Below are 12,672 nucleotides of genomic sequence, written 5' to 3'. Positions count from 1 at the left end.
CATAACTGACTGCAGCCAGCTGGAGCCCATTAAAAAACTATCATAAAAATGAAAAGGGTCGCTTCTTGTTACAGCTACTCTATGCTAATCAGTGGGCCCCGGTTTATAGTCATTTTGTCAGGAATTTAACAAGCAGGAGCATACATGGTCCAAGCGACAATTCCCATTAGCATAGAGCTCCAATCGCATCTCCACTTAACACATCAGCAAACATATTAAATGCTTTATCCATCCCTAAACCTTTCCAGAGTGAATAATTCAACCCAAAGACCAAATTAAGATACATTTTTACAAATTAGCCAGAACTGCCATTTGACATACTTGTTGTCACTGATGAAATCAATAATCTCCTGCTCCATTTTCAAGAGTATCATCCTATCCCTGCAAAATAAATGTGAAATGTAGTTTTTAATGTGCTTTCCATTGCCAAAGAAAGACTCAAAGAGTTCATTTGGATGCATGACATAGATTGTGGCTCCAAACGCTTATCTAACTCTTCTTTTGAATATGCTATCTAATACATATGGTTTCATTCCTCTTAAGATTATTTCTAAACTCACTGGTGAAATATTTTGTAATAATCGACACATTTGCAGTTTTCACGTTAATTAGAATATGCAAGGTATTAGGCCCATAAGGCACATCAAATAAACTGTATATTTTTAAATAATTGGAAACTAGAACAAAGCAACGCCCAAGCAGGTGGCTATATAACTGCATTGAAGCATAATTGGTTTATTTGATATTGATTTTTCCCCTTAACCCATATCTCTTTGTGACCAGGAAAGCAGAATTTTAAACTATAACTTATTCACCCAGGAATTAAGACTCTATCAATAGTAAGCATACAAATCCAGGAGAGGGTTTAAGACATCAGAGAAGGTGTCTATACTTTACAACTCCCCTCTTAGAAGTACTTGGATCAATGAGTTCAACTATAATATCCCACTTGAGTCTTCTAAAAATAAGAGTTTTTTTTTTTTTAAGAATTTACCTGGAATTATTCTTTAGCGTGTTAATCAGAAACTCATGTAAGTCTATGCCTGTAGAATCCGTGTATTCTTGGCTGCAATCTGAAACAAACAGCATGATGGAGTTGTCAGGAATGAGGGTGGAGGTGGTTGGAATGAGGGATGGGGGTGGGGGAGTCAAAAGGTTTTCCCAACCTTTCTGGTTCCCCTCCTGCTCAGGTAAACTTTAGGTGAAGCTATTGATATGAAAGATACATCTTTCAAAATGAGCAGTCTGACAATCTACCGGTAACATCAGGATAAAAATTAGACTCAGGGATTGAGAACACCCGATAGATCCTGAGTGTGGCAGACTCAACCATCATGGAGGCACAGTCTGGGTGGGTGGTGGGTGGAGTCAATTATCATGGGTTCCTTTTGAGCTTAAAATCCGCAAGGGCATGACCTCCACGTGACCGGTACCCTCAACCCACAGAGAGAACTCTGGAGTTGGAGACCTCAAGGAACCCTCTTACTCTTAAAACAGAGAAGGCAAAAACAAAAAAAACAAACAAAAGAAAACGAAAACCCTAAGACTATCTAAATATTAATCAATACAAAATGCAGCAGGATAGTAAATATTTCTAAGTCTTCCAAATCTTCTGATTCTAGCTAAAGCTTAATTTCTAAAACCATTTTAGGATGCTGTATTTCTTTACTCTTATATACACCTTGAATTTTAGATATTCAGCAGCGAATATAAGCAGATAATGGTTATAGAGCATAATGTTAGAAGTAGTTGCTGTTCCTCAGCTGATCGAATACCCTGTACTTTCTCAGTTACTGACAAAAGTCTGCTGCGAAGCTATTTGTTTGTGGCATTGTTCAAATTAATTTAAATTTGTTTTTACTTTTGTTTTCTTTTAGTTTTGTACAATTCCATGTATGGCAACAATTTGAAAAGTCTGGATTGTAGGATTGCAGATTTAGAAGGAATGACTTTTTTGGGGGAAAAACTTTATTGAAGTATAAGTGTGTGTATTTTAAGGGAGATATTACGTAGCAGTATATGGGTTGCACAAACCAAGTTCATCTGTGGCAGGTAAAATGTTAAGTGTGTATTTCGTTGACATGGATACATACATCTGTGCTTTGGAAAGGATATCACTTGTGGACTGAGAATTGCTAACCCACTATCTGTCCTTAAAGATAAACGTGAAAGTTAAGATATAAAACTGGGTATCATTGCTGTTCATCTATCTAAATTAATGGAACTAATAAACCTGAAATAAGAGCAAATTTATATTCATTGTTCCTACAAACTTATCTTTGAAAATAGGAGGTCCCAATGAAAATCCAAAAAAAATGTGATCCTAAAAATAACCTTTTAGGCTACACAAATAATGACAGCATGAACAGGGTAAAAAAATCAAGTTCACGTCTTTGACACACACACACACACACACACACACACACACACACAATTAAATACGGAGTTTGGTGGGAGGTGAATATGCATGTAAAATCTAGAATTATTCTGTGATTCTTCATTTTTCTAAATTGAGTAAGTTAAGAAAACTTTCACATTCACCTTTTGATAACATTCTGATCTTGGGTTTTTCAGAGGATTTATCTTTGTTTTTATCCTTTTCTTTTTCTCTTTCAGGGTCATCTTTCCTAGATTTATCCTCCTCTTGCAGGCTGGGGAAACTGGAAAGCTGTAAATGAATTGATTCCTGTTGGGGGAAAAAATATAATAATTTAGGGCCAGATTTAATCATTTCTGTCTGGCTTCCATTTTGCATAGAGCTTATCACGTACAGGCAAATGAAAGCCAGGAGCAGTGTTTTTTTTTTTTTCCTTCTCTTAAATGGTAAAATATTCAACCTGTCAGAAAAATAATTGCCCTTGCAGGTGAATTAAAGTTCAGGAGTCAGTGGCAGGTCAGGAGAAACATCTAGCACTAAAACTTTGGCGCCCGATGGTTAACCTTAAGCAACTTATGTTCCTGTAGATCACAGCTCTCGTTTCCTCTACACGTTTACTGGTAAGCACCTAGGAAACATTTCTTTATCAGTCAGCTTGCATCTCAGCCACAGCCATGTCTCAAACATGGAGTGGCTTCCGTAGTTCTTTCCTATGAGCTCTTGTAAGGAGAAACTGGCACAAATACAAACAGACAGATGTTACGAATCATCATTACACATAGAACAGACATAAATAAAGGCCCTACCAGCCAATTTACAAGAAAAAGTCTACTTTACCACTGTATCCACAATGATTTTTTTACTATTCAGAAAAACCAAGCTATATAATTGCAGGAATATTAGGTATGCATTATTGTCATACATGCATGGTTTACAATTGCCCCTAATAAGTCATTATAATATATAGTTACAATAAGCATCGCCTTTTAGAAAGGGTAGAAACTAGAATTATATTTTCATTCAATTGTATATAAATAGTTAATACGAGTTTAGTTTTAGCATTGGTTAATCCTTTCCAAAATGTAAGATTCTCTTGGACTATTGCTTGGTATAAGATTGACCATGTATAGTATTTGCGCTGAATCCACTTTTGTATTTATTTATTTTGCGCTGAAAATGAAGCATTTTGTATTAACTTGTATATCAGCCATTTGGTTGATGGTATGTTCACTGTTTTGAAGAAGAATGAGCCAAATTATGTTTTTTAGTTTTATGACAATCCTATGCTATGATTGAAACGATGACAAATTAGTCAACATTAAGCCCACATGTTCTTATGTAAGAGATCATTTGCTGGGAAAGCTTTCTTTCACTAGTGACATTAAAATTTATGATGTAGGGGACAAAATATTCCCAGTGACTAATAGTGTTTTTCACGGAAAACTAAACTAGTGCTCATCTACATGTGACTAAATGGATGCTGTACATCCTCAAATTATGGCCAATCTGGGATTCTTACTGGTTCTTGGTTCACTTGTCTGACCGAACAAGCATAAAACCAAAGCCCTCCAAAGCCAACTTTCTTTTGGGGGAGGGGCTCCATTGTGAATTCATAGCTGGAATAAGAAGTCACCAAGACTGGAAAGACATGTGATACAGAAGATGAAACAGAATACAGTCTCATGAGACATAGTTATCTGAGCTGATGTCCTGACATTCACATATTTTATTCTGGAGATGAACAAGCAAGAAATATGTAAAACTGAGTGTTTTTATCACTTGATTTGGGACCTAAATGTCTTAGTCCACAACGCTTCAGGCAGATTTTAGGGTTATGATTTGTTTCTACTTGCTAAGACAGCAGCTGGAACATGCCTGGTTCCGAAGACAGGAAGGGGTGGGGAATGTGACAGCTGATTGGGTGGGAAACTGAGGGTACCAGGCCATGAAAGTGGTCTCATTGCTTCTTCAAAACCAACTGAACCTTCCAGCCTCCAGATGTTTAAGTCTTAAATCAAAGAGGCTTAGAAATACTCATGTCAGAGCAGAGGCTAACGGACATTACTTACCAAAAAATGGACAAACTCATGCCATGTATGGACTAATACTTTACTCAGAAAAACACCTATCTGTTCTACACAAACATACACATTATGGTGTTGAAAGAACACACAAAAGTGCTGTAGAGTTGGTAGAAAACAATCTGTTATTTTTTAATATTTTTATTGATATGCTCAATAATAAAATACAGGTGTTAATAAATACATCAGTACAGGATAAGTTTATGTCCAACAACAGGAGAAGAATGATTCAAGTTGCAGTAATAATACACCGATAAAGAGGATAACATTAGAAAAGCAGAACTCCTTTAACTGAAGGACAGACTGAACCATCAACTATGGGTCTGAGATCAAGTAGTACAGGTAGCAAGATTTTTTTCCCACGCAGGAAAATGAAGGCAGTTTTCCAAATACTGTGAAATATACAAACAGGGGAAGCGATACAATGCATACGCTGTATACGTCTGCCAGCGTCCTCTGGGATTCAGATCCCATACTTTGTAAGTGCCGGTGGTAGCTAATGAAGGCATTGCATATAAAGCTCAAAGGTCTGCTTCTTTATTCTCTAGAAGTCTAGCACGGCCACTTGCTTACATGTGTGTCTGGGTACTGTCTGGCATCTCCCTGCTCCCACCACCCCTCAGCCAGTCCAAAGAGAAGCTTGCAAGCTCTACTTCTCGCCTAGTCTTGGTTACTGAGCTTGGAACCAGTGGGAACAAAGCACCATTTGCATCTTATTTCTCTGCACCAATTGTATGGAGAAACTAGACTTAGGTCTAGGACGGGCACTAGGATACAGATGCTCTCTTAAAAAAAATCTCCTCCTGCCGGGCCAGTGTGGCTCAGTGGTTAAGCACTGACCTATGAACCAGGAGGTCACGGTTCAATTCCTGGTCAGGGCACATACCCGGGTTGTGGGCTCGATCCCCAGTGTGGGGTGTGCAAGAGGCAGCTGATCAATGATTCTCTCTCATCATTGATGTTTCTATTTCTGTCTCCCTCTCCCTTCCTCCGTGAAACCAATAAAAATTTATTTTAAAAAAATTTTCCTCCTGGTACCTTGCCACATGGGATAAAAATCAGATTACGTCTCTAACAGCTGTCCTCCTCTGCCCTGCATTGGAGTAGGGGGACAACAGGGACAGCCCTTCTCCCAGAGTCTGTCTTTCTGCAGAGTTAACACGTGGCGTGTGCAGTACATGACAAGCCGTCAATCAACATTGAATAATACAAGCCGGGATAGTCACATGATTCCCCCTTTTCAATCTCCAGTAAAAATAGAAGCACAAATAAAATGCTGAAGGAAAGCCACACATTTCTCAGAACCCAAGGAAAAGAAAGCTTGTGGACGAAACATCTTGATGGCCACTGAAAGGCAGCCAGCTCATGCCCACGACAGGAGTGGCATGTCGAGAAAATGCGGCTGGGGGAAAAAAGGGACTCTCAGGACAAAATCTAGAAGGGTTTTATTTTTGGTCCTTTTAAAGAAAGTGCTCTCAATGCTCTCTGTGACCATGAGGAGAATGTAGAGTATTTCAATTAAAGTACAAAGAGAAAAGCAAAACAAGACCAAACAAAAATAATGATATCTTAAATCAATTGTCCCTCCCCTGGGCTCAGATAAATCATTTCACTTTTGTCTTGACTGCTCTCAGCCTCTGATAAAATAAGGGAAATAGCAGCAGCAAGACTATTTTAATAAAAGCTAATATGATGCCTGCAAGGCAAACCAAAATCAAGGTGAGGTGAAGTTTCCCGTTTTTGTCACGAGAGGGTTTTGCTGGAAGTTGAATTTTTAGAGCCTAGTAGCCTTGCTGTAAGTTAGCAATGCTCACCGTGAGGATATGCAGCAATACACGTCTAACATTAACTTAAATTCACCATCGGCTCAGAATCCTTTCTGAATCGTTTTCCCAGTATGGAGACATCTCCACTAACAGCCATAAAAGTACTTCTCCCAAGTCCAGTGCACCTTTTTCCTCTGTTTCTAACGTTTGATGATAGGTTGTGTTTCTTATAGGCAAATGCATTGGGGGAAGGTGAGAGGTAAGACTATCCCGTAGGGAAGGAGCTGGGACACTTAGGTCTGCATTTGGTTCAGTCTTATCAAGAGAGAGCCTTTGAGGAAACCCAGCCCTACCGGGCTTACTTTTTAAGTTTTAATCTAAATTCTTTTGCATTCCTTTCCATTTGCAGTTTTCAGAGGGTCTGGAAAACAAACAAACGTAATAATACTCTGTGACAAACCTTGACACTAGTTTACAACGTCTCATACACAGGGGATGAAGCCAGAGAAACACTTTTGTTCTTCAAATGCTGCTCCTTCGCCCCCAAAACACTGTCTAATGCCAAATTCATACCCATGCACACAGAGGTGGGTCCCGTTCGTGCAAGTAACCATAGTAACGGGGGGGTATACCTGATCTTGGAGACTTTCCCCTGCTGGTCTGGCTGAAGATTCTTCACAGACAGCAAGACTGCGGGTCAGTTTTCCTTTCCCGGCTCCTGACTGGGAAGGGGAGAGAAGAGGGGTGGAGGAGAAAATAAAGAACACACACACAGAACATTCTCAGGCCACCAAACCATCTCCACCTTCACATGACCATCGCGAACCAGATCTTGGTTCTTAACAGACTGCTCAGCGCAGTCTATGTTGGCTCAAAGCACCAGACCCCGGTGGTGATGGGCACAGAGGTGAGTGAAGACGTGAATGGACGGATTTAAGGAATTCTTCCAGCCAACTGTGCCCACCACATTGGAAACACAGGAGGGATGAATCGCTGCCATTTCACGGAAATGCCAGAAGAAAAAGGTGACAGAAAATAGTCTACTGAAACGAAGCTGGGAAGCGACTTCACTGAGATGCTTACCAAAGATGACAAACGTGTCCTAGACACCAGCCCCTGTCCTACTTCCAGAAGGAAAGCAGTTGGGAGGCTGAAACATTCACCCCGAATTTTACTTCCACTGAAAACAAAACAAGCAGCTGTTTGCTTTGCAAAGCATGTCAAACCTGCAGGTGTGAACTGGGGATCAAATGGGTACATTGCAGCTTTGGGAACCCTAAATGCTCTCATGGAAAAGCACCCTGAGCAAGAAAGGAAAGGAGACGTGAACATGACCCCTCTGAAAGCAGACAGCACCAGCACAGCCCAAATCTACCACAATCTCTCCACACAGCCCTCTGAATTGTTGGCAAACCCGTTAACTCAGGTGTCAAATATGCAACTGATATGCCACCAGGTCTATGTAGAATCCCCAGGACCCTACCTTGGACTTTCTTCTTTCTTGGTTCTGAGCTGCCAGCCGCCTCTGTGGGTTAGAAATAAAGCAAAATAAAAACAAACAAATCGTAAATGAACAATGAGAGAGAGAGATGTGGGGGGGATAGAAGAGAGAGAGAGAGAGAGAGAGAGAGAGAGAGAGAGAGAGAGAGAGAGAGAGAGAAGCAAAAACAGGTGTCACTACAGTGGAGAAACCAACAGTGAGAGCCACAACAGCATTGTAGGCACTGAGAGGACTCCTTTTCTAGCTCCCCAAACTTCTGACCACTGGACTTTCTGCTCTCTGGTTTAGCAGCTATTAGAAGAAAAGCTGACCTTGAAGCTTTGGGCCATTATGTGGTTATCTGCCTTTGCTTGCTGGTAAATAAAAAGAGTTAACATGTTTGTAGGTTCGTTCAAAGAAAATCTATACAAGCTGTTTACGAGTACAGTTTGTTTTTTCTCTACGGAACCTTTTCCCCCCTCATAACTCAGGATGTATTTCATCATGTCACCTTTTCAGGATTTCAATCACCCTCATTTCCATTTGTACCCCTCTTATAGTTCTCTATCTGTCCATCCATCTCTCTTTCTCTCTCCACCTCTGGCTGGGAATTCTAGGACTTGGGTTTGCTTGTTAATAAGAATCTAACCTGAGCCTGCCTGTGACAGTCAGCAGAGCTCACGTCTTTGATTTTTTCCTAGTCTATCGTGAGCCGAGTCTTCGTCTTTCCACAGAATAGCAAATCCATTTTTAAAAACTCAGCTCGCCTAAAGCTGTCTGGGCAGAAGCCTCCCCCAAACGCCTTGAGGTGGTCTGGACATTAGGATGGTGATGCTGTGTGCAAATTCAGTCGCTGGGCCATTCTGAGCACCATTTAGTCAGGGGCAAAAATGAACGACCAATAATTGGGAAGGGAGAGGATAGCTTGATGGATTTCCTAGTTATTCTCCTAGTCAAGCTCTTTTGTAGAAAAGAAGAAAGCAAACCTTCACAGCACTCTAACAAGGAAAAGCAGGAACTGTACACAATGGCCTGGGAAACGGTTTCCCCCCTTACCTGCAGTTCCAGCTTCTCCTCCTCATCCAGGCTCTCCGACTTGACGATGCCATTCTCCGGAGTGGTCCTTTCCTGCTCCGTCCCGCCTTCCTCCGCGATGGCCTGACTCAGGTCCCCTGGCTCAGACATCCTCTCAGACGCAAATTCAAATAGCAAGCTTTGATGCCCTGCAAGGTCAGGGTGTCAGAAAATCAGGTTAGAGCCGGGTGCAGTATTCCCCGATATTTTTGAGATATTTCATTCCTCCCTTCACATCCTCATTCAAATGCGCAGCTCGGGCATCCCTGCCACTTTTATACAAAAAGGAGACCGAAGCAAGATGCCACCAGGCACCCAAGGCAAACACAGGAGGCAGAATTGGTTGCCCTCTCCACACCCTGCCCTGGTGGATGCCCCTTGCCATCAAAACGGGTAAGCAAACAGAGACACATACTTGCACGCAACGAACAGTCCCCAGGACCCACTTCAAAGCAGAAGGAAAAGAGAAAGAGTATTTCTCCAACTGTTGCACGGATACCGCCCTGCGCTTCTGAGTCAAGAGGTGGTACTGGTGTTTGGCGGCGCCTTCAGGATGACTCAAAAATGATTTGCAAGTTTTCACCCTAGACATACTTTTTTAGGGATAAGGAACCCAGTGCACTCGAGGGGCAAACATCAATTTAAGAGGCAACCATTCAGTATAAACATAGGACCTAGGCTGGACAATAGACCTTTCAGGGCCAGAAAAAAAACTGGCTACAAATTGACAGCGACTTGATTCAAAGCATGAGCCCTCTGCCCAGCTGGTGCATGAGCCCTCTGCCCAGAGCCCAGGGAAAGGAGTCTCTGGCAGCAGCTCTGGCCCTGCACGCTGCTGCTCCAGGCTCACAATGGACCACGGCGCTGGACCAGGCTCTGGAGATGGCTTGTCCAAGTTCACGCCTGTTTATGATTTATTTCTTTTTCTTCGACCCCTGCCTGACACTTCCCTTTCTGATGGGCTGCGGTCAGAGGAGGCTCATGAATAATTTAGCACTGACTTTCTCCTTGGTTTCTTTTTTTAAAGATGTGAGCAAAATAAAGGAGGAAAGAGAGAGGGAGAGAGGGAGAAAGGAAGAGGGAGAAAGAGAGAGAGAGAACGGGAAGGAGAAAGGAAAAAGGAGAGAAAAAGACACTATAGCCTAGAAAGTCAGCTTTTTTTCATAAACATTTCACAGCAATGCCGGTTCTGTTCCCAGTGGGGACAATGGTAATTAGTATTGGACAAATCCATGTTTTGATACGTTTCCTGGGGAGTGTTTAATTACCATTTGCTAATTCAGTATCTTGATTTCCGGCAGGCTATAGGAAATATGAGAAACAGCGAAACCACGGCAATTTCTGTTGCAAATTTGCTAAGAGCCACCATGACTGGACAGATGGTAGCTAATGATATCCTTAAAAAACACTGGCTCCTTTGGCAAAGGATTGTGGGAATGAAGAGGGGACTGATCTCCTAAAGGCAGGTGGTTTGGGTCTGTGAGTGACTCGTGAGCCATGCTTTTGGGTCCAGGGAGGTTGTGGGCCGTCCCCTCCAGGGCCCTGTGACTGACTTCTCTTCTTTCCGTGAAACTGGGTATGCATGTAGTTGACAAAAGAAAAAGCTCTGTTTCCCGACAGCAAACAGCTTGTTTCTCAGTGTACGGGGGAGGGGGAGGAGATGAGACTTCTGTTGCCCTAACTTTCTTTCAGAGCTTTTCAATAAAAATCAGAGCCCGATCAGATTTCACATGGAAAATGGAATGAACACGTTGGGTTCAATTTCACAAACGAGAAGCCAGCTGAGTCCCTAATACAGATCCCTGTCAGTTCTGTTTACATTGTGTGAACTGTTCAATGCAAACAGGTGCATTTATGTAACAATAATAAAACACACACACACACACACACACACACACACACACAAAACCCACAGATGAGATGACAGCCAAAGGACAAGACTTCTTACCTTTGGCGCAGAATTCCTGCTGTAGGTCTCGGCGACTTCACTGGTAGCTTCTGTCTTTCTGCCCCGGGAAAATCCACGCAGATCAGAGGCAAGCGGAGTCCCATGTCCCCATTAACAGTGCGGGAGGCCCATGGCCATGCGACTCCCTCACACAGAGTGACACATCGTCAACCTGAAAAGAGATGGAAAGTCAGTGCCGAGAATGGCAGTGAGCATGGCAGGGTGAAGGGCGAGAGGGACAGGACCCGGGTCCTAACACTAGTGACCGGCTCCCGGCGCAGTCCCGTTCACAGCTTGCTCCAGCTCCACCTGTCTCAAGCTGCCTGCTTCTCCTCTAATGAAGGCTCCAGCCGGCTGTTCAAGTCAGCGCGGCACCCACGCAAGGAGCTAAAATTAACAATTGCATTATGCACTGAAGATTACTCACTTCAATTTTAACCTTTTTTAGTGAAATCTCTCACTTTATATTAAAACAACAACAACAACAAAAAAAGGCCACACAAGCGCGTGTGTTCGCCTCAATGAGAACCCGGATCACCTGTGAGCAAAAGTCCTGCCTCCTCTTTGAAAGCCAAGCCTTGGTCTTCATTACAGATCCCGATCCTTTCCCTCACTGTTGGGTCTGGGACTCCTTCCTTTATGAAAGTTTTCCCCATGGAGCGCAGGCAAAGATTTCGGTTCTGCGGAGGCACTCTCTATCCGTGAAGGACCCAGGGCACCCTCCCCGGGGCACGGCAGAGAGAGCTCTCTCTGCTTGCAGTTTGGGACCAGGCATCCCTGAAATGCCTGTTGCAGGGCGAAGGCAGCCTCTGCGGACCCCTCCCTCCCCAGCAGGACTGCCGCCGCCAGCTGGGCATTCTGTTTGACAGCAAAGACACGCTGTCAGAGGGAGTCCACAGCTTTGCAGACTCGGAGCCTGTTGAACACTACCCATGCTCGAACTCACGTGCGCTTTCTTTTTTCTCATCACTCCTACAGGAGCCCAGGCAAAGACGGCGTGAATGCAAACAGAGAGACGGAGCTCTCATAACACTTGCCAAAACCAGGCTGTCTCTGCCGCCTTTCGCTGCAATGCCACTCTGCTGCATACCTGCTAATTCCAACAGCATGCACGCCTCTCCCATCATATATGCATCTTCGAGAACAATAACTGCATCTCTATTAGTTAATCTGAAGTCCAGAAACCCTCTTGCCTCCCTCCCTGGTGGTCCCCCCCCTCCCAAGTTCAGATGAACACAGGTGGTTCCTCACTGGATTTCACTGCGGCTATGTTAACAACATATTGGGTTACAACGCCATTTGTTGTGCAAGAGAAAAACAACTTTCGAAAATGCAATCGCTTCTACAGGCAATCATTTCTAGCTTTATGCGTGTTTCATTAAAACGGATAATTTGGCTTTGAAATATGTTTCTTTTTTGGTTAGAAATTATACAGCTTCTTGAGAGAGAAGCGAACATTTATTTAGGACAAAAAATGATTCGTTCATCAACAGTAATTTTAATTTTTCAATTTGATCAGCTTCACCATGGCTACTTTGACTAACACTCAAATTAAATAGTAGTCAACATGGCTCAAAATCAGAATCTATTTAAGTAACCAGCCATTGTCGATTGCCTTGGAATTCTGTTTCCATTTCCCAAAGAAAATGAAGTGATTCACAATCATCATCACCTTTTGCCTCCTTTCTCTGATGCTCATATTTGAACAGTGGCCTTTAATCCAACAGGTGAATGGCAGTGCGTTTTTCAAATCTAAACCTAGTCGCATGATTTCAGTCCCAGTAGGTGGATGCAAGATATACTTCTTCCCATGAAGAAACAGAACAAACTGATATCCACTGAAACCGACTCAAGGCGCGAACAGCCTGGATATACTGGAATGAGTGTGCGTAATTACCAGGACACGTTTTGAAATAGCACTGAGCTCTGAAGCCAGCGAGGTATTA

General features: G+C 42.7%; 1 protein-coding gene across 22 annotated transcripts in view; it reads right to left on the bottom strand.

Annotated features, from left to right (window-relative positions):
• Nucleotides 1-12,672, bottom strand: part of ARPP21 (cAMP regulated phosphoprotein 21) — a 142,099-nt gene that overhangs the window by 91,586 nt on the left and 37,841 nt on the right. For 16 of the 22 annotated variants that reach the window (XR_009448580.1, XM_059664211.1, XM_059664217.1 and 13 more), the window contains exons 2-8: nucleotides 10,727-10,898; nucleotides 8,761-8,927; nucleotides 7,708-7,749; nucleotides 6,857-6,946; nucleotides 2,542-2,686; nucleotides 995-1,073; nucleotides 322-381 (exon numbers count right to left, since the gene is read on the bottom strand). Coding sequence is in view for 21 of the 22 variants with exons in the window: in XM_059664211.1 (XP_059520194.1) it covers nucleotides 322-381; nucleotides 995-1,073; nucleotides 2,542-2,686; nucleotides 6,857-6,946; nucleotides 7,708-7,749; nucleotides 8,761-8,889 (545 nt within the window). In the remaining variant the exon portion in view is untranslated. The other 6 variants (XM_059664214.1, XM_059664218.1, XM_059664216.1 and 3 more) reach the window with 6 other exon arrangements.

This window comes from Myotis daubentonii, chromosome 14 (assembly GCF_963259705.1).
Source record: "Myotis daubentonii chromosome 14, mMyoDau2.1, whole genome shotgun sequence".
Classification (NCBI taxonomy): Eukaryota; Metazoa; Chordata; class Mammalia; order Chiroptera; family Vespertilionidae; genus Myotis; species Myotis daubentonii.
This window is presented reverse-complemented; position numbering and strand designations above follow the sequence as displayed.